Source organism: Somniosus microcephalus, unplaced genomic scaffold (genome assembly GCF_052327205.1).
Source record: "Somniosus microcephalus isolate GS21.2 unplaced genomic scaffold, FLI_Smic_1.0 scaffold832, whole genome shotgun sequence".
NCBI classification, from domain to species: domain Eukaryota; kingdom Metazoa; phylum Chordata; class Chondrichthyes; order Squaliformes; family Somniosidae; genus Somniosus; species Somniosus microcephalus.
Window position 1 is genome coordinate 51738 of NW_028226019.1, and position 25933 is coordinate 77670.

A 25933-nucleotide genomic window follows, 5' to 3' on the forward strand; every position below is an offset into this window, starting at 1 on the left:
TTATCCACTTTGGGGGTAAAAACAGGAGGGTAGATTATTATCTAAATGGCAATAGATTGGGAGATGGGGAAGTGCAGAGGGACCTGGGTGTTCTTGTGCACCAGTCACTGAAGGAGAGCATGCAGGTGCAACAGGCGATTAAGAAGGAAAATGGTATGTTGGCCTTCATATCAAGGGGGTTCGAGTATAGGAATAGGGATACCTTACTACAGCTGTACAAGGTGCTGGTGAGACCGCATCTGGAGTATTGTGTACAGTTTTGGTCGCCCCATCTGCGGAAGGATGTTCTTGCCATGGAAAGAGTGCAACGGCGATTCACCAGGCTGATACCTGGAATGGCGGGAATGACCTACGAAGAGAGATTAAATAGTTTGGGCTTGTACTCACTGGAGTTTAGAAGATTGAGAGGGGATCTCATCGAAACATATAAAATTATGGCAGGCCTGGACAGGCTGAATTCAGAGAGAATGTTTCCAATGGCCGGGGAGGACAGAACCAGGGGCCACAGTCTAAAAATAGCGGGCAAATCATTTAAAACAGAGATGAGGAAGAATTTCTTCACTCAAAGAGTGGTGAGCCTGTGGAATTCCCTGCCACAGAGGGCTGTGAAGGCTAATTCAATAAATATTTTCAAGAGAGAATTGGATATATTTCTGAAGGCTAAGGGGATTAAGGGTTACGGAGAAAAGGCGGGGACGGGGTACTGAACTGGTAAGATCAGCTATGATCTCAGACTAAGATCAGCCATGATCTCATTGAATGGCGGAGCAGGCTCGAAGGGCCGAATGGCCTACTCCTGTTCCTATCTCTATGTATCTATGTATCTATGCTCTCATTGTGTGACCATTCCAAGTGATGACCTCACTGCTCCCATTGTCTGAACATTCCAAGTGATGACCTCACTGCTCCCATTGTGTGACCATTCCAAGTGATGACCTCACTGCTCCCATTGTGTGAACAGTCCAAGTGATGACCTCACTGCTCCCATTGTGTGACCATTCCAAGTGATGACCTCCCTGCTCCCATTGTGTGAACAGTTCAAGTGATGACCTCACTGCTCCCATTGTGTGAACAGTCCAAGTGATGACCTCACTGCTCCCATTGTGTGACCATTCCAAGTGATGACCTCACTGCTCCCATTGTGTGAACAGTCCAAGTGATGACCTCACTGCTCCCATTGTGTGACCATTCCAAGTGATGACCTCACTGCTCTCATTGTGTGAACAGTCCAAGTGATGACCTCACTGCTCCCATTGTGTGAACAGTCCAAGTGATGACCTCACTGCTCCCATTGTGTGACCATTCCAAGTGATGACCTCACTGCTCCCATTGTGTGACCATTCCAAGTGATGACCTCACTGCTCCCATTGTGTGACCATTCCAAGTGATGACCTCACTGCTCCCATTGTGTGACCATTCCAAGTGATGACCTCACTGCTCCCATTGTGTGACCATTCCAAGTGATGACCTCACTGCTCCCATTGTGTGACCATTCCAAGTGATGACCTCACTGCTCCCATTGTGTGACCAGTCCGAGTGATGTCACTGCTCCCATTGTGTGACCATTCCAAGTGATGACCTCACTGCTCCCATTGTGTGACCATTCCAAGTGATGACCTCACTGCTCCCATTGTGTGACCATTCCAAGTGATGACCTCACTGCTCCCATTGTGTGACCAGTCCAAGTGATGACCTCACTGCTCCCATTGTGACCATTCCAAGTGATGACCTCACTGCTCCCATTGTGTGACCATTCCAACTGATGACGTCACTGCTCCCATTGTGTGACCATTCCAAGTGATGACCTCACTGCTCCCATTGTGTGACCATTCCAAGTGATGACCTCACTGCTCCCATTGTGTGACCATTCCAAGTGATGACCTCACTGCTCCCATTGTGTGAACAGTCCAAGTGATGACCTCACTGCTCCCATTGTGTGACCATTCCAAGTGATTGTGGTAAACCACTTTTATCGTTCACTATCGTTACACTATAGTTATCACTGTTATATCGTTACTCTATGGTTATCACTGTTCACACTGTTGTATCACTATACGAGGTCGCCTCTTGTCACGCTGATATACCTGGGCTGACCACTGCTGACTCCGCCCATGACTCCACCTACCTGCCCAGGTATAAAGGTAGTCGACTGGCTGGCATTCCTCCTTGTATCCGATCACCCACGAGGGTGGGCTCTGTTATTTAGCCAATAAAAACCTATAGTTACTTTCCTAACTCGTCGCTTTTCATTGGCTGAATTGATACTTATATCAATTTTATTGGATAAATTTTAAAATGTCGTTCCCTGAGCAGCAAAGCGAGCAGTCAAACGACCAGCCAGACGCCCAGCTACAACAGCCACAGCAGCCGTCAGACGCCGAGCTACAACAGCCACAGCAGCCGGCCTGGCTGCGAGCCCTCAGACCACCGTACCTGGATCTAAACCCACAGGCTGCAAACTCAGCCCTCGACTTCGAACACTGGCTGAGCTGTTTCGAGTCCTACCTGGGAGAATCCGGCGTGCCTCAGAGATCCAAGCTAAGAGTTCTGACCGCCCAAGTGAGCCCTAAAGTATTCGCACTCATCCGGGACCTTAAAACATACGAGGACACCATCAACCGGCTGAAACGACAGTACCTGAGCCTGGTAAATTCCATGTATGCCAGACACCTCCTAAGATCCCACCCGCAACAGCCAGGAGAGACCGTGGATGAATTTTTACAGGTGCTGCAAGCACTCGGCAGAGACTGTAACTTTAAAGCGGTAACGGCGGCAGAAAATACTGAAGACAATGTCCGCGATGCCTTCGTGAAAGGCCTGCGGTCCGACTACTCACGGCAAAGACTACTGGAAGCAAACGACCTCGACCTGGACAAAGCTGCAGCCCTCGCTCGCTCCCTAGAAGTGGCCCATCGGGACCTCGAGGCATACTCAAGGTACTGTAACCTGCGACCCTGGGACTCGGGACCGACCCCAATACCCCCCGCAGCACACCCCGCCCCCCCCCCCCCGGGACCTACCTCAGTGTCGGCGTCCCGGAGCCAATCGGGACCGCCACCCCCGGTACCGGCTGCGACCTCTGACCCCCGCGATCGGGCCGCCGGCTGCTTCTTCTGCGGCCAGGCGGAACACCCGAGGGCGCGCTGCCCAGCCAGGAACTCTACCTGCTCAAACTGCATGAAGAAAGGCCACTTCGCCAAGGCCTGCAGAGGTGGATCATCAGAGGCCAGCAGTGCCTCATGCGAGCTGTGGGGGCGGCCATCTTCCATCAAGGCCACAGAGGCCAGCATCCCCACACGTGAGTCATGGGGGCGGCCATCTTTGATCCAGGCAACCGACACCAGCAGTGCCTCGTGAGTTATGGGGGAAGCCATCTTCTCCGCCATTTTGTCCAACCTCATAGAGTCATAGAGTTTGACAGCACAGAAAGAGGCCCTTCGGCCCATCGTGTCTGCGCTGCCCATCCATCCCTGTCCAGTCTAATCCCATTTTCCAGCATTTGGTCCATAGCCTTGTATGCAATGGCATTTCAAGTGCTCATCCAAATGCTTCTTGAATGTTGTGAGGGTTCCTGCCTCCACCACCCTTTCAGGCATTGAGTTCCACATTCCAACCACCCTCTGGGTGAAAAAGTTCCTCCTCAAATCCCCTCTAAATCTCCTGCCCCTTACCCTGAATCTATGCCCCCTTGTTATTGACCCCCCTACTAAGGGGAAAAGTTCCTCTTTATCTACCCTATCTATGCCCCTCATTATTTTGTACACCTCAATCAGGTCCCCCCTCAGCCTTCTCTGCTCCAAGGAAAACAACTCCAGCCTGTCCAGCCTCTCTTCATAGCTGAGGCGCTCCATCCCAGGTAACATCCTGGTGAATCTTCTCTGCACCCTCTCCAAAGCAATCACATCCTTCCTATAGTGAGGCGACCAGAACTGCACACAGTACTCCAGCTGTGGCCTCACCAGCGTTTTGTACAGCTCCATCATAACCTCCCTGCTCTTATATTCTATGCCTCGGCTAATGAAGGCAAGTATCCCATATGCCTTTTTAACCACCTTATCTACCTGCTCCGCTGCCTTCAGGGATCTATGTACATGTACACCAAGGTCCCTCTGACCCTCTGTACTTCCTAGGGTCCTACCACTCATTGTGTATTCCCTTGCCTTATTTGTCCGTCCAAAATGCATCACCTCGCACTTTTCAGGGTTAAATTCCATTTGCCACTTCTCCGCCCATCTGACCAACCCGTTTATATCGTCCTGTAGCCGGAGGCTTTCCTCCTCGCAATTTACCACCCCACCAATTTTCGTGTCATCTGCGAACTTACTAATCATACCTTTTACATTTTCATCCAAATCATTTATGTAGATCACAAACAATAAGGGACCCAGCACCGATCCCTGAGGTACCCCACTGGACACAGGCTTCCAGTCACAAAAGCAACCTTCGACCATCACCCTCTGCCTCCTGCCACTCAGCCAGTTTAGGATCCAACGCGCCAAGGCACCCTGGATCCCATGGGCTCTTACCTTCTTGACCAGTCTCCTATGCGGGACTTTGTCAAAAGCTTTACTGAAGTCCATGTAAACCACATCCACAGCATTTCCCTCATCCACCCCACTAGTCACCCCCTCGAAAAATTCGATCAGATTTGTTAGACATGATTTACCCTTGATAAAGCCATGCTGACTGTCCCCGATTAATCCTTGCCTCTCCAAGTGGAGATTAATTTTGTCCCTCAGAATTTTTTCCAATAATTTCCCTACCACAGATGTTAGGCTCACTGGCCTGTAATTCCCTGGTTTATCCCTGCTACCCTTCTTGAATAATGGTACTACGTTAGCTGTTCTCCAGTCCTCTGGTACATCCCCTGTGGCCAGAGAGGTTCTGAAAATTTGTGTCAGAGCCCCTGCAATCTCCTCCCTTGCCTCCCACAGCAGCCTGGGATACATCTCGTCCGGGCCTGGGGATTTATCCACTTTCTGGCCCGCTAAAACCGCTAGCACCTCCTCCCTCTCGATGCTAATATGTTCAAGTATGTCACAGTCCCCTTGCCCGATTTCTATGTCTGCATCGTCTTTCTCCATAGTGAACACAGATGCAAAAAATTCATTTAAAACCCCGCCTACATCCTCTGGCTCTACACACAGATTGCCACTTTGGTCCCTAATGGGCCCTACCCTTTCCCTGGTTATCCTCTTGCCCTTAATATACTTATAAAACATCTTAGGATTTTCCTTTATTTTGCTCGCCAGTGTTATTTCATGGCCCCTCCTCGCCCTCCTAATTTCTTTTTTAAGTATGCCCCTGCACTTTTTATACTCCTCTAGGGCTTCTTCTGTCTTTAGTCTTTTGTAACTGCCAAAAGCCCCCCTTTTATTTCTAATGCATTTTTGTATATCCCTTGTCATCCAAGGTTCCCTTTGCTTGTTGGTCCCACCCTTGACCTTTACAGGAACATGTTGGCGTTGTACTCTCTCTATTTCCCTTCTGAAAGTCTCCCACTGTTTTGATGTGGATTTTCCTATAAGCAGCTGCTCCCAGTCCACTTTGGCCAGATCCTGCCTTATCATATTAAAATCGGCCTTCCCCCAATTTAGAACCCTTATTTCCGGGCCGTCTTTGTCTTTTTCCATGACCACCTTAAATCTCACCGAATTATGGTCACTGTCGCCAAAATGCTCTCCTACTGACACTTCCACCACTTGCCCGGCTACATTCCCCAGAATTAGGTCCAGTACCGCCCCCTCTCTTGTAGGACTTTCTACATGTTGGCTCAAAAAGCTCTCCTGGATGCACTTTAAGAATTCTGCACCCTCTAAGCCTTTCACACTCTGACTGTCCCAATTTATATTGGGGAAGTTGAAATCCCCCACTATTATTACCCTATTATTTTCGCACTTCTCGGAGATTTGCCTACATATCTGTTCCTCTATCTCCCCCTGACTGTTTGGGGGCCTATAGTACACTCCCAGCAAAGTGCTTGCCCCCTTTTTGTTTTTAAGTTCTACCCATATGGCCTCATTAGAGGAACCCGCTAATATATCATCCCTCCTTACAGCAGTAATTGACTCCTTAATTAATATTGCAACACCCCCTCCCCTTTTACACCCCCCTCTGTCTCGCCTGAAGATTCTATACCCCGGAATATTGAGCTGCCAGTCCTGACCCTCCCTCAACCATGTCTCCGTGATAGCAACAATATCGTACTCCCATGTGTTCAACAACAACTTCAGTTCATCCACCTTATTTGCAAGACTCCTTGCATTAAAATAAATGCCTTCCAGCCCTGCCATATTCTCTTTTGCCTTCACATATTTGCTCTGCCTTCCCAGCTGACTTGTTTTTCCCTCTGTATTTGGCTGTAAATCACCCCCTACTATAGCTCCACTCTGTACCCCAACCCCCTGCCAAGTTAGTTTAAACCCTCCCCAGCAGTGCTAGCAAACCTCCCCGCAAGGATATTGGTTCCCCCCTGGTTCAGGTGTAAACCGTCCGACTTGTACAAGTCCCACCTTTCCCAGAAGCAGACCCAGTGATCCAGGAAACTAAAGCCCTCCCCGCTGCACCATCCCTTTAGCCACGCATTCATCTGTTCTATCTTCCTATTCCTATACTTACTAGCACGTGGCACCGGGAGTAATCCAGAGATTACAACCTTTGAGGTCCTGCTCCTTAATCCTTCACCTAGCTCCCTAAATTCTTGCTGCAGGACCTCATCCCTCTTTTTACCTATGTCGTTGGTACCAATGTGGACCACGACCACTGGCTGTTCTCCCTCCCCCTCCAGAATGCCCTGCAGCCGCTCAGTGACATCCTTGACCCTGGCACCAGGGAGGCAACAAACCATCCTGGATTCACGTCTACGGCCACAGAAACGCCTATCTGTTCCCCTTACTATAGAATCCCCTACCACTATTGCTCTCCCACTCTTTTTCCCCCCTTCCTGGGCAGCAGGAGCACCCCCAGTGCCAGGAAGTTGGCCGCTGCTGCCTTTCCCTGGTGAGTCATCCCCCTCAACAGTATCCAAAGCGGTATACTTGTTTGAAAGGGGGATGTCCGCAGGGGTTCCCCGCACTACCTGCCTGCCTTTGTTGCTCCGCCTGATGGTCACCCCCTGTGCTGCCCTACCCTGAGGCGTGCACAACTCGCTAAACGTGTTATCCACGAGCCTTTCAGCATCGCGCATGCTCCAAAATTCATCCACCCGCAGCTCGAGCGCCGCAATGCGGTCTACAAGTAGCTGCAGCTGGATGCATTTCCCGCACACATGGTCATCAGGGACACTGGCAGCATCCCTGACTTCCCACATGGAGCAGGAGGAGCAGAGCACGGGTCTGAACTCTCCTGCCATGACGTACCCCTTTAATTACTTAAAAAATTTATTCAATACCCCAGTTACAGGTATGCTCTAGGGCGCTTTATTTACCAACTATCCCCACTACACCACAGAAATTTAACACCACAGAATTCAAGCTTGTATTGAAAAAAGAGAAATACTCACCAACCAATCACCTACCTGCTCCCTGGTGACGTCACACACTGATTACTTTTTACCTCTCTCCCCGCTGCTGAGTTGGTCGGGCCTCGCCTCTCTCCGGTTTTTATACCGGGCTCCGACTCACTGCTCCCGCTGGTCCCGACTGGTCTCGGGCCTCGCTGGTCGCCGGGTTTTCTCCCGAGCTGCTCCTCGCTGCTCCCGCTGGTCCCGACTGGTCTCGGGCCTCGCCTCTCTCCGGTTTTTATACCGGTCTCACCACATTGCTCCCGCTGGTCCCGACTGGTCTCGGGCCTCGCTGGTCGCCGGGTTTTCTCCCGAGCTCCTCCTCGCTGGTCCCGCTGGTCCCGACTGGTCTCGGGCCTCGCCTCTCTCCGGTTTTTATACCGGGCTCCGACTCACTGCTCCCGCTGGTCCCGACTGGTCTCGGGCCTCGCTGGTCGCCGGGTTTTCTCCCGAGCTGCTGCTCGCTGCTCCCGCTGGTCCCGACTGGTCTCGGGCCTCGCCTCTCTCCGGTTTTTATACCGGTCTCACCACACTGCTCCCGACTGGTCTCGGGCCTCGCTGGTCGCCGGGTTTTCTCCCGAGCTCCTCCTCGCTGCTCCCGCTGGTCCCGACTCGTGGGAGACGCCATTTTACCCACCACCCCCGACCGCCACCGTGCCTCTAGACCCGACTACCGCCTCAACCGCAGACTACAACAACACGCTCAGCTATACACTAGCCTCCGTCACACTGGACCAGGCCCGCCCGCATCACCTGTCCAAGTCGATGATGGACATCAAAGTAAACGGCCACGCCACGACCTGCCTGTTCGACAGCGGAAGCACGGAGAGCTTCATCCACCCAGACACGGTGAGCCACTACTCCCTCCCTGTCCTGCCAACGCGCAACCGGATCTCGATGGCATCGAGGTCACACGCCACAGACATCAGCGGCTACTGTGTTGTGACCCTGTCGGTTAAGGGTACGGAGTATAAAAATTTTAAACTCCTCGTCCTGCCCCAGCTATGCGCTGCCGTCCTACTAGGCCTAGACTTCCAATCCCACCTCCAAAGCGTTACGCTAGCATACGGCGGACCCCTCCCCCCACTCACAGTCGACAACCAGCAGATTTTAAACCGCCCACCGCGTAACACCTGCGGCCTATCCACCCTCAAGGTCCCGCCACCTTCCCTGTTCGCTAACCTCACCCCCGACTGCAAACCCGTCGCTACCAAGAGCAGGCGGTACAGCGCCGGGGACAGAGCTTTCATTAGCTCTGAGGTGCAGCGTCTCCTGAAGGAGGGCATCATCGAGGGGAGCACCAGCCCCTGGCGTGCCCAGGTCGTGGTCGTTAAGACCGGCAATAAAAACCGCCTGGGCATCGACTACAGCCAGACCATAAACAGGTACACCCAGCTGGACGCATACCCCCTTCCCCACATATCTGATATGGTCAATCAGATTGCGCAGTACCGGGTATTCTCCACCATCGACCTTAAGTCGGCCTATCACCAACTCCCTATCCGCCCTGAGGACCGCCAGTATACAGCCTTCGAGGCGAACGGCCGCCTCTACCACTTCCTTAGGGTTCCCTTCGGCGTCACCAACGGGGTTTCGGTCTTCCAAAGGGAGATGGACCGGATGGTTGACCAGAACGGGCTGCACGCCACGTTCCCCTATCTAGATAACGTCACCATCTGCGGCCGCGACCGGCAGGACCACGATGTTAATCTGGAGAGATTCCTCCGTACGGCCCAACCTCACCTACAATAAGGATAAATGTGTGTTTAACACCTCGCGCCTTGCCATCCTCGGCTGTGTAGTAGAGAACGGAGTCATCGGCCCCGACCCCGAAAGAATGTGCCCCCTCATGGAGCTACCCCTCCCCCACTGTCCAAAGGCACTGAAGAGAAACCTGGGGCTCTTCGCCTACTATGCCCAATGGGTGCCCAATTATGCGGACAAAGCCAGACCCCTCATGAAGTCTACATCCTTCCCCCTTACGGAGGAAGCGTGTGCAGCCTTCTCCCTCATTAAGGGAGACATTGCCAAGGCCACAATGCACGCAGTGGATGAGTCCATCCCCTTCCAAGTCGAGAGCGATGCATCCGACTTCGCCCTAGCCGCCACCCTTAACCAGGAGGGGAGACCGGTGGCCTTCTCAAGGACCCTACAGGGCCCTGAGATCCGACACTCGTCGGTCGAGAAGGAGGCCCAGGCGATTGTGGAGGCGGTACGACGCTGGAGGCACTACCTGGCAGGCAAACGATTTACCCTCCTCACCGACCAACGTTCGGTCGCTTTTATGTTTAATAACAAGCTGAGGGGCAAAATCAAGAATGACAAGATCTTGAGGTGGAAAATCGAGCTCTCCACCTATGATTATGATATCTTGTACCGGCCAGGTAAGCGGAACGAACCCCCCGATGCTCTGTCACGAATTACATGCGCCAGCGCGCAAAGTGATAGACTTCAGACCCTCCACAACGACCTCTGCCACCCCGGGGTCACCAGACTTTACCACTTCATTAAGGCCCGCAACCTGCCCTACTCCATCGAGGAGGTCAGGACCATGACCAGGAACTGCCAGACCTGTGCCGAGTGCAAACCGCACTTCTTTAGGCCGGACAGAGCAAGCCTGATCAAGGCCACCCGCCCCTTCGAGCGCCTGAGCATCGACTTTAAGGGGCCCCTCCCGTCCTCTGACCATAATGTGTACTTCCTCAACATTGTTGATGAGTACTCCCATTTCCCCTTTGCCTTCCCCTGCCCAGACATGACCAGTACCACGGTCATTAAATGCCTGAACGACCTCTTCGCCTTGTTCGGGTTCCCAAACTATATACATAGTGACCGGGGCTCCTCCTTCATGAGCGAGGAACTCCGTCAGTTCCTACTAGCGAGAGGTATTGCTGCAAGCAGGACCACCAGCTACAACCCCCGAAGGAACGGCCAGGTGGAAAGAGAGAACGCGACGGTATGGAAGGCCGTCCTCTTAGCCTTAAAGTCTAAGGGCCTCCCAACCTCCCGCTGGTAGGAAGTCCTCCCGGCAGCGCTGCATTCCACCCGGTCACTACTTTGCACTGCCATCAATGCCACCCCCCATGAACGAATGTTTGTTTTCCCCAGGAAGTCGACTACGGGAACCACGCTACCAACCTGGCTGACCTCTCCGGGGCCCGTCTTGCTGCGAAAGCATGTGAGGGCCCATAAAACGGACCCCCTGGTCGAGAGGGTGGACCTCCTGCACGCCAACCCCCAGTACGCCTATGTGGCATACCCAGACAGGCGGGAGGACACAGTCTCCTTACGAGACCTCACACCCTCGGGCACTCCTGAGACACCACCTTCACCCCCACCACCCCCCCCAATTCCAGCCAAGGTAGACGGCATGCCGGAACCCCACGAGCCTTCGCCGACCACGCAGACACCAGCATTAACACCGGATAATGCAACACCGCCGCTGCGACGATCAGAAAGGCTTACGAGGCCTCCGGACAGACTGACATACCAGAACTGGTAGTACACTTCACCCCGCCGGACTCAAATCTAAACAAGGGGTGAATGTGGTAAACCACTTTTATCGTTCACTATCGTTACATTATAGTTATCACTGTTATATCGTTACTCTATGGTTATCACTGTTCACACTGTTGTATCACTATACAAGGTCGCCTCTTGTCACGCTGATATACCTGGGCTGACCACTGCTGACTCCGCCCATGACTCCACCTACCTGCCCAGGTATAAAGGTAGTCGACTGGCTGGCATTCCTCCTTGTATTCGATCACCCACGAGGGTGGGCTCTGTTATTTAGCCAATAAAAACCTATAGTTACTTTCCTAACTCGTCGCTTTTCATTGGATGAATTGATAGTTACATCAGTGATGACCTCACTGCTCCCATTGTGTGACCAGTCCAAGTGATGACCTCACTGCGCCCATTGTGTGACCATTCCAAGTGATGACCTCACTGCTCCCATTGTGACCATTCCAAGTGATGACGTCACTGCTCCCATTGTGTGACCATTCCAAGTGATGACCTCACTGCTCCCATTGTGTGACCATTCCAAGTGATGACCTCACTGTTCCCATTGTGTGACCATTCCAAGTGATGACCTCACTGCTCCCATTGTGTGAACATTCCAAGTGATGACCTCACTGCTCCCATTGTGTGACCATTCCAAGTGATGACCTCACTGCTCCAATTGTGTGACCATTCCAAGTGATGACCTCACTGCTCCCATTGTGTGACCATTCCAAGTGATGACCTCACTGCTCCCATTGTGTGACCATTCCAAGTGACGAACTCACTGCTCCCATTGTGTGACCATTCCAAGTGATGACCTCACTGCTCCAATTGTGTGACCATTCCAAGTGATGTCACTGCTCCTTCACCCACCCGGGGCCGGTAGCGGTGGGGCTTCTTCACCCCGCCCGGGGCCGGTAGCGGTGGGGCTTCTTCACCCCGCCCGGGGCCGGTAGCGGTGGGGCTCCTTCACCCCGCCCGGGGCCGGTAGCGGTGGGGCTTCTTCACCCCGCCCGGGGCCGGTAGCGGTGGGGCTTCTTCACCCCGCCCAGGGCCGGTAGCGGTGGGGCTCCTTCACCCCGCCCGGGGCCGGTAGCGGTGGGGCTCCTTCACCCCGCCCGGGGCCGGTAGCGGTGGGGCTTCTTCACCCCGCCCGGGGCCGGTAGCGATGGGGCTTCTTCACCCCGCCCGGGGCCGGTAGCGGTGGGGCTTCTTCACCCCGCCCGGGGCCGGTAGCGGTGGGGCTCCTTCACCCCGCCCGGGGCCGGTAGCGGTGGGGCTCCTTCACCCCGCCCGGGGCCGGTAGCGGTGGGGCTCCTTCACCCCGCCCGGGGCCGGTAGCGGTGGGGCTCCTTCACCCACCCGGGGCCGGTAGCGGTGGGGCTCCTTCACCCCGCCCGGGGCCGGTAGCGGTGGGGCTCCTTCACCCCGCCCGGGGCCGGTAGCGGTGGGGCTCCTTCACCCCTGGCAAAGGAGGACCGAATCTGAGGGATGTCCTGCGGCCGCGATGGCGATTGGGAATTTCAGGGAAGCTCCTCTATCACGGATTACCTCTCTGGTCGGCGGTTTTTATGCGACACCGGGGTGCAGTGTAGCATCCTTCCCGCGTCAGCACTGGATATACAGGCTGGGCGGCACGGCCTCTCCCTCGAAGCAGCTAATGGCGGGGCTATTCGTACCTTTGGCAAATGGCGGGTCCAGGTGTGCTTCGGCGGGCAACGGTTTCATTGGGAATTCATCACAGCCAAGGTCTCGCAAGCCATCCTTGGTGCGGATTTCTTATGTGCCAACAGCCTCTTGGTTGATGTAAGGAACTGACGGTTAATTAATGCGGCCACTTTCCACTCCATCCCTTGCTTCCGCAGTACCGCCATGTCGCGCACTGTCTCCTGCACATTGCCCTCTCCGGACGATTTCACTCGCCTGCTAGGCGAATTCCCGGACCTGACCAGGCCCACCTTCTCCTCGGCCACTAAACATGGTGTCGAACACCACATCACTACGACTGGCTCCCCGGTCTACGCACGGGCTCGGCGTCTGGAACCTGGCAAGCTCGCGGCTGCGAAGGCGGAGTTCGCCACGATGGAGCAGCTAGGGATTATTCGCCAGTCGCCTCTCCACATTGTCCTGAAACCCAGCGGCGGATGGCGGCCATGCGGCGACTAGCAATGCCTTAATGACGCCACTACTCCCGATCGGTACCCGATCCCTCATATTCAAGATTTCTCTGCCCACTTGTGAAATTCTATATTCTCCAAGGTCGACCTCGTCCATGGCTACCACCAGGTCCCCGTACACCTGCAAGACGTCCAGAAAACTGCAGTCATTACCCCCTTTGGCCTGTTCGAGTTTCTACGGATGCCATTTGGGCTGAAGAATGCTGCACAGGCTTTCCAGCACCTGATGGACTCGGTACTGCGGGACCTTAAATTTATATTCGTCTACCTCGACGATATCCTTATCGCCAGCCCTAACAAAGAGGAGCACATCTGCCATTTACGCACCCTCTTTCGACGCCTCAGCCAACACGGCCTGATCATCAACCCAGCCAAGTGTCAGTTCGGCCTGCAGCAGATTGATTTCTTGGGCCACCGCATTACTTCGGAAGGTGCAATTCTGTTGCAGACGAAGGTAGAGGCAGTCACGGCGTTCCCACGGCCGCAGACCATCAAGGCCCTGCAGGAATTCCTCAGCATAGTAAATTTTTACCACCGCTTTGTACCTAAGGCAGCACGGCTAATGCAGCTCCTCTACGAGGCCCTCAAAGGCAAGTCTGGCAAGGATTCGGTAACCTGGACAGTTGAAATGCACAACGCCTTCGACAACACGAAAACCGCTTTGGCCAACGCGACCATGCTGGCGCACCCACTGCCAGGTGCCACCATCGCACTTACCACCGACGCTTCCGACTACGCCATCGGCGCTGTACAGGAACAGTGGGTCAATGGGACGTGGCAACCACTGGCGTTTTTCAGCCATCAACTACGGCGCAACGAACGAAAATACAGCACTTTCGACCGGGAGTTGCTGGCACTCTTTCTGGCTATCCACCATTTCTGCTTCTTGTTAGAGGGACGTCCCTTTACTGCGTTTGTGGACCACAAACCACTAACCTTCGCCATGGCCAAGACCACCGAACCGTGGTCAGCTCGACAACAACGTCAGTTAACGTTCATATCAGAATTCACGACAAATATCCAACACGTAGCTGGCAAGGACAACTTGGTAGCAGATTGCCTCTCTCGCACGACCGTCCAAGCACTCCAGCTGGGCATCGACTATGCTCTCATGGCTGCCGACCAAGTATCCGATCCTGAAACACAGGCATACCGCACCGACATCTCCAGCCTCCAACCGGCTGATGTTGAATTCCATGCAGCAGGCACCACACTACTCTGTGACGTCTCCATGGGAGACCCTCCCCCAATCGTTCCGGTTGCCTGGCACGGCAAAGTTTTTGATGCCATACACGGGCTTTCGCATCCTGGAATGAAGGCCTCCCAAAAATTAATGTCTAAATTTGTCTGGAAATGTATGCATAAGGATATCTGCGACTGGGCTAACACCTGCGTTGTCTGCCAAAAATCTACGGTACAGCCTCATGTCAAGGCTCCATTGGCCACTTTTACAGTACCAGAGCGTCGGTTTGACCATGTAAACGTGGACCTCGTTGGGCCGCTTCCACCATCACGGGTTCACACACCTCCTCACCATAGTAGACCGCACTGCTAGATGGCCAGAGGCGGTTCCTTTGTCATCTACCACTTCCGCTAATGTCGCCCGTTTGGGCATTCCGGCAGACATTTCTTCAGACTGCGGTCCACAGTTTTCTTCTGAGCTTTGGAACGCTGTGGCCCAGGGTCTCGGCACCAAGCTACACCGCACCATGGCCTACCATCCACAGGCGAACGGCTTGTGCGAGCGTTTTCACAGGTCGCTAAAAGCATCGCTGAGGGCCAGCCGCCAAGGCGCCGGATGGGTAGATAAGCTTCCGTGGGTCATGTTGGGTTTTCGCACGGCACCCAAAGAAGATCTTCAATCGTCTTCTGCTGAGCTCATGTACGGTCAGCCATTCCGCGTACCAGGAGACTTCCTTCCGATTCCAACAGCGCCATGGTCTGCATCCGACCAACTCAGCAGCCACTGCGAAACAACCAAGTCTTTTGCGCCAATCCCAACGTCGCATCATGGCCTCCCAACCTCGCACATCCCAGCAGAGCTAAAGAACGCCGAATTTGTGTTCATCCGACATGACACCCATCGGGATCCGCTCAAGGCCCCTTACACAGGCCCTTTTCATTTGTACTGGAGGCAGGTGACAGAAGTTTCTCCGTTGACATCGGTGGTAAACCCGACCACGTTTCCATTGACCGTCTCAAGCCGGCACACCCGGACCTCGGCCGTCCTGTCGAGACCGCACAGCCGCCACGACGTGGTCGACCGCCTGCAGCAGCCGTGCCAAACCAAATGCTTCCACCCGCCAGCCCGCCCACCGTCCAACAGCTTCCACTCCAGGAATATAGAAGTTGCTCCGACAGGCTTGTCAGACCTCCTAGTCGATTGACTTTTTCTGTTAAAGATAATTCTGGGGGGGTGCATGTGGCAGAGCCACTAAGGGACTTTGATCAACTGTACATAATTCCCTTTAACAATTTGTTAGCTACAGGCTGAATCTGTATCTTTGTTTATATTGTTGCATGTACATAGCGCGGTCCCTTTAAGAGCGAGACCAAATGCGATGACGTCATCACGTTGATCACGTGATCCTCCGGCGGGAAAACGTGACCTGGGAAGCCGCCCCAGTCAGTCCTCGTGGAGCCATCGAACTGTACAGACCTGTAACCTAAGTTCTCCTGCACTTGCATATTAAACTCTGTTGAATAGTATTAAACATCGTTTCTTTGATAGACTGACTCGACCTCAGTCCTTTAGTTAGGAATCCGAACATTCCTACAAGGCAAAACTGGGTAGGAAAAAGGGAAACATGTTCCTTTGTGCTTATATGTTGTTTCTGCAATTAATTTATGAATTAATTAAAACAAAAAAATCATTTCTGTTGAATTATAAGTTATTTCAAGTAACCTTCAATTACATGGGAGAAAAACGAATCATTCTTGGGAAGCAAGTATATTTACTTAATCTATTAAAAATGAATTTAATTTCGATTGAATGCAATAACACTGGGAACAAACTCACTGCAAAAATCTCCCCATGATAAAAGTGAAATCTCCCAACAGTAATGTGATGCAACAGGAGCCTCATTTGCTTAAGCAGATTGAAAATAACTGCCCGGCCACAACCAATCAGAAATCAGCATAAGGTGACTGTCATTGAACCAATGGCGTCAAAGTACCTATTAGTCCCGTGGCGAGGTTAATCTCATTTCGCCAGACACTGACTAAACTATCCCCAAACTGTTGGGAGAATTTGAGAGCATGGTATTCAAAATTATTATTAGAGACTGTCCCCACTCCGCTCCTCCAGCTCCGGCCCTGCTCGCGGCCGTCCCGGCCCAACCCGACCCGACCAGTCCTGATGGCCGAGACTGTCCCCACCCCTCCCCCGAACCGACCCGACCAGTCCTGATGGCCGAGACTGTCCCCACCCCTCCCCCGAACCGACCCGACCAGTCCTGATGGCGAGACTGTCCCCGACCCAACCAGTCCTGATGGCGAGACTGTCCACGCCCCTCCCCCGAACCGACCCGACCAGTCCTGATGGCCGAGACTGTCCCCACCCCTCCCCCGAACCGACCCGACCAGTCCTGATGGCGAGACTGTCCCCGACCCAACCAGTCCTGATGGCGAGACTGTCCACGCCCCTCCCCCGACCCGACCAGACCTGATGGCGAGACTGCCCACGCCCCTCCCCCGACCCGACCAGACCTGATGGCGAGACTGTCCACGCCCCTCCCCCGACCCGACCCGACCAGTCCTGATGGCCGAGACTGTCCCCGCCCCTCCCCTGAGCCCACCAGTCCTGATGGCCGAGACTGTCCCCGCCCAACCCGACCAGTCCTGATGGCCGAGACTGTCCCCTCCCCGACCCGACCAGTCCTGATGGCCGAGACTGTCCCCTTCCCGACCCGACCAGTCCTGATGGCCGAGACCGGCCCCGACCCGACCAGTCCTGATGGCCGAGACTGGCCCCGCCCCTCCCCCCAACCCGTCCTGATTGCCGAGACTGGCCCCGCCCCTCCCGCGACCCGACCAGTCCTGATGGCCGAGACCGTCCCCGACCCGACCAGTCCTGATGGCCGAGACTGTCCCCGCCCCTCCCCCCAACCCGTCCTGATTGCCGAGACTGGTCCCGCCCCTCCCGCGACCCGACCAGTCCTGATGGCCGAGACCGTCCCCGACCCGACCAGTCCTGATGGCCGAGACTGTCCCCGCCCCTCCCCCGACCAGTCCTGATGGCCGAGACTGGCCCCGCCCCTCCCGCGACCCGACCAGTCCTGATGGCCGAGACTGTCCCCGCCCCTCCCCCGACCAGTCCTGATGGCCGAGACTGTCCCCGCCCCTCCCCTGACCCCACCAGTCCTGATGGCCGAGACTGTCCCCGCCCCTCCCCCGACCAGTCCTGATGGCCGAGACTGTCCCCGCCCCTCCCCCGACCAGTCCTGATGGCCGAGACTGTCCCCTCCCCGACCCGACCCGACCAGTCCTGATGGCCGAGACTGTCCCTCTCCCGACCCGACCAGTCCTGATGGCCGAGAGTGGCCCCGCCCCTCCCCAACCCGTCCTGATTGCCGAGACTGCCCGCGACCCGACCAGTCCTGATGGCCGAGACCGTCCCCGACCCGACCAGTCCTGATGGCTGAGACTGTCCCCGCCCCTCCCCCGACCCGACCAGTCCTGATGGCCGAGACGGTCCCCGCCCTCACCCGACCCGACCAGTCATGATGGCTGAGACTGGCCCCGCCCCTCCCCCGACCCGACCAGTCCTGATGGCCGAGATTCTCCCCCGACTCGACCAGTCCTGATGGCCGAGACCGTCCCCGACCCGACCAGTCCTGATGGCCGAGTCTGTCCCCGACCTGACCAGTCCTGATGGCCGAGACTGTCCCCGCCCCTCCCCCGACCAGCCCTGATGGCCAAGAATGTCCCCGCCCCCGACCCGACCAGTCCTGATGGCCGAGTCTGTCCCCGACCCGACCAGTCCTGGTGGCCGAGACTGTCCCCGCTCCTCCCCCGACCCGACCAGTCCTGATGGCCGAGACCATCCCCGCCCCTCCCCCGACCCGACCAGTCCTGATGGCCGAGACGGTCCCCGACCCGACCAGTCCTGATGGCCGAGACTGTCCCCGCTCCTCCCCCGACCCGACCAGTCCTGATGGCCGAGACTGTCCCCACCCCTCCCCCGACCCGACCAGTCCTGATGGCCGAGACTGTCCCCTCCCCCGACCCGACCAGTCCTGATGGCCGAGACTGTCCCCACCCCTCCCCCGACCCGACCAGTCCTGATGGCCGAGACTGTCCCCTCCCCCGACCCGACCAGTCCTGATGGCCGAGACTGTCCCCACCCCTCCCCTGACTGTGGAAGTACAGTTTCTCACTTAGACACAAAATGGCTTCCTGGGCATAGAATAAAAACTTAAATGGGTGAAAGCATGATTCACTAACCAGTCTCTCGGGATTTAGACAATTTAAGAATGCTACATACGTGCTCCTTATCTGTAATAAGCTTACAAAGAGCCTCATTCACCAAACAACTAGCCAAGGACATGATAAGGTAAACATCGGCCCACAGGCCCAGTTGATACAGTGAGAGAACAGAAAGTGCAGAGGGATCCCATAATAAAGGATTAGTTAATCTTATCCCAAGGTATTTCTGTTCGTTATTCTAACGCAGCCCGGAATACGTTGTTTCAGTAATTCGCAAGGTCTGTGCCTTTGTAATCAGCTATGATTCAATGCTATATCATGTGGCACAGAAAGCCGGTTTTGTTTCTGTACTGTATCAATATGTTACAACTTCTGTATTACTTTGAAGAGGTCTGATGTAGCCCTTGACGACACAACTCTTCCCTTGCAAGCAAATAAAGCCTGTCTTCAACAATACTTTGTGTTTAAAGAGTCTTACTCGGGAGTCGAGACTTCGACACGACCCGACCAGTCCTGATGGCCGAGACTGTCCCCGCCCCTCCCCCGACCCGACCAGTCCTGATGGCCGAGACTGTCCCCGCCCCTCCCCCGACCCGACCAGTCCTGATGGCCGAGAGTGTCCCCGCCCCTCCCCCGACCCGACCAGTCCTGATGGCCGAGACTGCCCCCGCCCCTCCCCCGACCTGACCCGACCAGTCCTGATGGCTGAGACTGTCCCCGCCCCTCCCCCGACCCGACCAGTCCTGATGGCCGAGAGTGTCCCCGCCCCTCCCCCGACCCGACCAGTCCTGATGGCCGAGACTGACCCCGCCCCTCCCCCGACCTGACCTGACCAGTCCTGATGGCCGAGACTGTCCCCGCCCCTCCCCCGACCCGAGCAGTCCTGATGGCCGAGACTGTCCCCGCCCCTCCCCCGACCCGACCAGTCCTGATGGCCGAGACTGTCCCTGCCCCTCCCCCGACTCGACCAGTCCTGATGGCCGAGACTGTCCCCGACCCGACCAGTCCTGACGGCCGAGACTGTCCCCGCCCGTCCCCCGACCCGACCAGTCCTGATGGCCGAGACTGTCCCCACCCCTCCCCCGACCCGACCAGTCCTGATGGCCGAGACTGTCCCTGCCCTTCCCCCGACCCGACCAGTCCTGATGGCCGAGACTGTCCCTGCCCCTCCCCCGACCCGACCAGTCCTGATGGCCGAGACTGTCCCCGCCCCTCCCCCGACCCGACCAGTCCTGATGGCCGAGAGTGTCCCCGCCCCTCCCCCGACCCGATCAGTCCTGATGGCCGAGACTGTCCCCGCCCCTCCCCCGACCCGACCAGTCCTGATGGCCGAGACTGCCCCCGCCCCTCCCCCGACCTGACCCGACCAGTCCTGATGGCCGAGACTGTCCCCGCCCCTCCCCCGACCCGACCAGTCCTGATGGCCGAGACTGCCCCCGCCCCTCCCCCGACCTGACCCGACCAGTCCTGATGGCCGAGACTGTCCCCGCCCCTCCCCCGACCTGACCAGTCCTGATGGCCGAGACTGCCCCCGCCCCTCCCCCGACCCGACCAGTCCTGATGGCCGAGACTCTCCCCGCCCCTCCCCCAACCCGACCAGTCCTGATGGCCGAGACTGTCCCCGACCCGACCAGTCCCGATGGCCGAGACTGTCCCCGCCCCTCCCCCAGCCCGACCAGCCCTGATGGCCGAGACTGTCCCCGCCCCTCCCCCCACCCAACCCGACCAGTCCTGATGGCCGAGACTGCCCACGCCCCTCCCCCGACCCGACCAGTCCTGATGGCCGAGAGTGTCCCCGCTCCTCCCCCGACCCGACCAGTCCTGATGGCCGAGACTGTCCCCGCCCCTCCCCCGACCTGACCAGTCCTGATGGCCGAGACTGTCCCTCCCCCGACCTGACCAGTCCTGATGGCCGAGACTGTCCCCGCCCCTCCCCCAACCCGACCAGTCCTGATGGCCGAGACTGTCCCCTCCCCCGACCCGACCAGTCCTGATGGCCGAGACTGTCCCCGCCCCTCCCCCGACCCGACCAGTCCTGATGGCCGAGACGGTCCCCTCCCCCGACCCGACCAGTCCTGATGGCCGAGACTGTCCCCGCCCCTCCCCCGACCAGTCCTGATGGCCGAGACTGTCCCCGCCCCTCCCCCAACCCGACCAGTCCTGATGGCCGAGACTGTCCCCTCCCCCGACCCGACCAGTCCTGATGGCCGAGACTGTCCCCTCCCCCGACCCGACCAGTCCTGATGGCCGAGACTGTCCCCACCCCTCCCCCGACCCGACCAGTCCTGATGGCCGAGACTGTCCCCTCCCCCGACCCGACCAGTCCTGATGGCCGAGACTGTCCCCACCCCTCCCCTGACTGTGGAAGTACAGTTTCTCACTTAGACACAAAATGGCTTCCTGGGCATAGAATAAAAACTTAAATGGGTGAAAGCATGATTCACTAACCAGTCTCTCGGGATTTAGACAATTTAAGAATGCTACATACGTGCTCCTTATCTGTAATAAGCTTACAAAGAGCCTCATTCACCAAACAACTAGCCAAGGACATGATAAGGTAAACATCGGCCCACAGGCCCAGTTGATACAGTGAGAGAACAGAAAGTGCAGAGGGATCCCATAATAAAGGATTAGTTAATCTTATCCCAAGGTATTTCTGTTCGTTATTCTAACGCAGCCCGGAATACGTTGTTTCAGTAATTCGCAAGGTCTGTGCCTTTGTAATCAGCTATGATTCAATGCTATATCATGTGGCACAGAAAGCCGGTTTTGTTTCTGTACTGTATCAATATGTTACAACTTCTGTATTACTTTGAAGAGGTCTGATGTAGCCCTTGACGACACAACTCTTCCCTTGCAAGCAAATAAAGCCTGTCTTCAACAATACTTTGTGTTTAAAGAGTCTTACTCGGGAGTCGAGACTTCGACACGACCCGACCAGTCCTGATGGCCGAGACTGTCCCCGCCCCTCCCCCGACCCGACCAGTCCTGATGGCCGAGACTGTCGCCGCCCCTCCCCCGACCCGACCAGTCCTGATGGCCGAGAGTGTCCCCGCCCCTCCCCCGACCCGACCAGTCCTGATGGCCGAGACTGCCCCCGCCCCTCCCCCGACCTGACCCGACCAGTCCTGATGGCTGAGACTGTCCCCGCCCCTCCCCCGACCCGACCAGTCCTGATGGCCGAGAGTGTCCCCGCCCCTCCCCCGACCCGACCAGTCCTGATGGCCGAGACTGACCCCGCCCCTCCCCCGACCTGACCTGACCAGTCCTGATGGCCGAGACTGTCCCCGCCCCTCCCCCGACCCGAGCAGTCCTGATGGCCGAGACTGTCCCCGCCCCTCCCCCGACCCGACCAGTCCTGATGGCCGAGACTGTCCCTGCCCCTCCCCCGACTCGACCAGTCCTGATGGCCGAGACTGTCCCCGACCCGACCAGTCCTGACGGCCGAGACTGTCCCCGCCCGTCCCCCGACCCGACCAGTCCTGATGGCCGAGACTGTCCCCACCCCTCCCCCGACCCGACCAGTCCTGATGGCCGAGACTGTCCCTGCCCTTCCCCCGACCCGACCAGTCCTGATGGCCGAGACTGTCCCTGCCCCTCCCCCGACCCGACCAGTCCTGATGGCCGAGACTGTCCCCGCCCCTCCCCCGACCCGACCAGTCCTGATGGCCGAGAGTGTCCCCGCCCCTCCCCCGACCCGATCAGTCCTGATGGCCGAGACTGTCCCCGCCCCTCCCCCGACCCGACCAGTCCTGATGGCCGAGACTGCCCCCGCCCCTCCCCCGACCTGACCCGACCAGTCCTGATGGCCGAGACTGTCCCCGCCCCTCCCCCGACCCGACCAGTCCTGATGGCCGAGACTGCCCCCGCCCCTCCCCCGACCTGACCCGACCAGTCCTGATGGCCGAGACTGTCCCCGCCCCTCCCCCGACCTGACCAGTCCTGATGGCCGAGACTGCCCCCGCCCCTCCCCCGACCCGACCAGTCCTGATGGCCGAGACTCTCCCCGCCCCTCCCCCAACCCGACCAGTCCTGATGGCCGAGACTGTCCCCGACCCGACCAGTCCCGATGGCCGAGACTGTCCCCGCCCCTCCCCCAGCCCGACCAGCCCTGATGGCCGAGACTGTCCCCGCCCCTCCCCCCACCCAACCCGACCAGTCCTGATGGCCGAGACTGCCCACGCCCCTCCCCCGACCCGACCAGTCCTGATGGCCGAGAGTGTCCCCGCTCCTCCCCCGACCCGACCAGTCCTGATGGCCGAGACTGTCCCCGCCCCTCCCCCGACCTGACCAGTCCTGATGGCCGAGACTGTCCCTCCCCCGACCTGACCAGTCCTGATGGCCGAGACTGTCCCCGCCCCTCCCCCAACCCGACCAGTCCTGATGGCCGAGACTGTCCCCTCCCCCGACCCGACCAGTCCTGATGGCCGAGACTGTCCCCGCCCCTCCCCCGACCCGACCAGTCCTGATGGCCGAGACGGTCCCCTCCCCCGACCCGACCAGTCCTGATGGCCGAGACTGTCCCCGCCCCTCCCCCGACCAGTCCTGATGGCCGAGACTGTCCCCGCCCCTCCCCCAACCCGACCAGTCCTGATGGCCGAGACTGTCCCCTCCCCCGACCCGACCAGTCCTGATGGCCGAGACTGTCCCTCCCCCGACCTGACCCGACCAGTCCTGATGGCCGAGACTGTCCCTGCCCCTCCCCCGACCCGACCAGTCCTGATGGCCGAGACTGTCCCCGCCCCTCCCCCGACCCGACCAGTCCTGATGGCCGGGACTGTCCCCTCCCCCAACCCGACCAGTCCTGATGGCCGAGACTGTCCCCGCCCCTCCCCAACCCGACCAGTCCTGATGGCCGAGACTGTCCCCTCCCCCGACCCGACCAGTCCTGATGGCCGAGACTGTCCCCGCCCCTCCCCCGACCCGACCAGTCCTGATGGCCGAGACGGTCCCCTCCCCCGACCCGACCAGTCCTGATGGCCGAGACTGTCCCCGCCCCTCCCCCGACCCGACCAGTCCTGATGGCCGAGACTGTCCCCGACCCGACCAGTCCTGATGGCCGAGACTGTCCCCGCCCCTCCCCCGACCCGACCAGTCCTGATGGCTGAGAATGTCCCCGCCCCTCCCCCGACCCGACCAGTCCTGATGGCTGAGACTGTCCCCGCCCCTCCCCTGACCCGACCAGTCCTGATGGCCGAAACTGTCCCCGCCCCTCCCCCGACCCGACCAGTCCTGATGGCCGAAACTGTCCCCGCCCCTCCCCCGACCCGACCAGTCCTGATGGCCGAGACTGTCCCCGCCCCTCCCCCGACCCGACCAGTCCTGATGGCCGAGACTGTCCCCGCCCCTCCCCCAACCCGACCTGTCCTGATGGCCGAGACTGTCCCCGCCCCTCCCCCGACCCGAACAGTCCTGATGGCCGAGACTGGCGCCGCACCTCCCCCGACACGACCTGACCAATCCTGATGGCCGAGACTGTCCCTCCCCCAACCCGACCAGTCCTGATGGCCGAGACTGTCCCCGCCCCTCCCCCGACCCGAACAGTCCTGATGGCCGAGACTGGCGCCGCCCCTCCCCCGACACGAACAGTCCTGATGGCCGAGACTGTCCCCGCCCCTCCCCCGACCCGACCAGTCCTGATGGCCGAGACTGTCCCTGCCCCTCCACCGACCCGACCAGTCCTGATGGCTGAGATTGTCCCCGACCCGACCAGTCCTGATGGCCGAGAATGTCCCCGCCCCTCCCCCGACCCGACCAGTCCTGATGGCCGAGACTGTCCCCGCCCCTCCCCCGACCCGACCAGTCCTGATGGCCGAGACTGTCCCCGCCCCTCTCCCGACCCGACCAGTCCTGATGGCCGAGACTGGCGCCGCCCCTCCCCCGACCCGACCTGACCAATCCTGATGGCCGAGACTGTCCCCGCCCCACCCCCGACCCGACCAGTCCTGATGGCCGAGACTGTCCCCGCCCCTCCCCCGACCCGACCTGGCCAATCCTGATGGCCGAGACTGTCCCCGGCCCTCCCCCGACCCGACCAGTCCTGCTGGCCGAGACTGTCCCCGCCCCTCCCCCGACCCGACCTGGCCAATCCTGATGGCCGAGACTGTCCCCGGCCCTCCCCCGACCCGACCAGTCCTGGTGGCCGAGACTGTCCCCGCCCCTCCCCCGACCGGACCAGTCCTGATGGCCGAGACTGTCCCCGCCCCTCCCCCGACCAGTCCTGATGGCCGAGACTGTCCCCGCCCCTCCCCCGACCCGACCAGTCCTGATGGCCCAGACTGTCCCCGCCCCTCCCCCGACCCGACCAGTCCTGATGGCCGAGACTGTCCCCGCCCCTCCCCCGACCCGACCAATCCTGATGGCCGAGACTGTCCCCGCCCCTCCCCCGACCAGTCCTGATGGCCGAGACTGTCCCCGCTCCTCCCCCGACCCGACCCGACCAGTCCTGATGGCCGAGACTGACCCCGCCCCTCCCCCGATCTGACCAGTCCTGATGGCGGAGACTGCCCCGACCCGACCAGTCCTGATGGCCGAGACTGTCCCCGCCCCTCCCCCGACCCGACCAGTCCTGATGGCCGAGACTGTCCCCGACCCGACCAGTCCTGATGGCCGAGACTGTCCCCGCCCCTCCCCCGACCCGACCAGTCCTGATGGCCGAGACGGTCCCCGCCCTCACCCGACCCGACCAGTCATGATGGCTGAGACTGGCCCCGCCCCTCCCCCGACCCGACCAGTCCTGATGGCTGAGGCCGTCCCCGACCCGACCAGTCCTGATGGCCGAGATTCTCCCCGCCCCTCCCCCGACTCGACCAGTCCTGATGGCCGAGACCGTCCCCGACCCGACCAGTCCTGATGGCCGAGTCTGTCCCCGACCTGACCAGTCCTGATGGCCGAGAATGTCCCCGCCCCTCCCCCGACCAGTCCTGATGGCCAAGAATGTCCCCGCCCCTCCCCCGACCCGACCAGTCCTGATGGCCGAGTCTGTCCCCGACCCGACCAGTCCTGATGGCCGAGACTGTCCCCGCTCCTCCCCCGACCCGACCAGTCCTGATGGCCGAGACTGTCCCCGCCCCTCCCCCGACCCGACCAATCCTGATGGCCGAGACTGTCCCCGCCCCTCCCCCGACCAGTCCTGATGGCCGAGACTGTCCCCGCTCCTCCCCCGACCCGACCAGTCCTGATGGCCGAGACTGACCCCGCCCCTCCCCCGATCTGACCAGTCCTGATGGCGGAGACTGCCCCGCCCCTCCCCCGACCCGACCAGTCCTGTTGGCCGAGACTGTCCCCGCCCCTCCCCCGACCCGACCAGTCCTGATGGCCG

General features: G+C 58.5%; 1 protein-coding gene across 1 annotated transcript; it reads left to right on the forward strand.

Moving 5' to 3' along the window:
* The first annotated feature begins 2295 nt into the window (after positions 1-2295).
* Positions 2296-11326, forward strand: LOC147081057 (uncharacterized). The gene is made up of 2 exons (XM_085980976.1): positions 2296-2936; positions 10610-11326. Exons 1-2 carry the CDS (start codon positions 2296-2298, stop codon positions 11001-11003), a joined length of 1035 nt encoding a protein of 344 aa, XP_085837102.1. The 3' UTR covers positions 11004-11326.
* The last annotated feature ends 14607 nt before the right edge of the window (positions 11327-25933 follow it).

Bases quoted from the DNA above. Each gene is read 5' to 3' on its own strand.
- LOC147081057 (XM_085980976.1), top strand. From the start codon at position 2,296: ATGTCGTTCCCTGAGCAGCAAAGCGAGCAGTCAAACGACCAGCCAGAC. The intron at 2,937-10,609 runs GTACTGTAACCT...TGTTTTCCCCAG, and splicing joins GACCTCGAGGCATACTCAAG to GAAGTCGACTACGGGAACCA.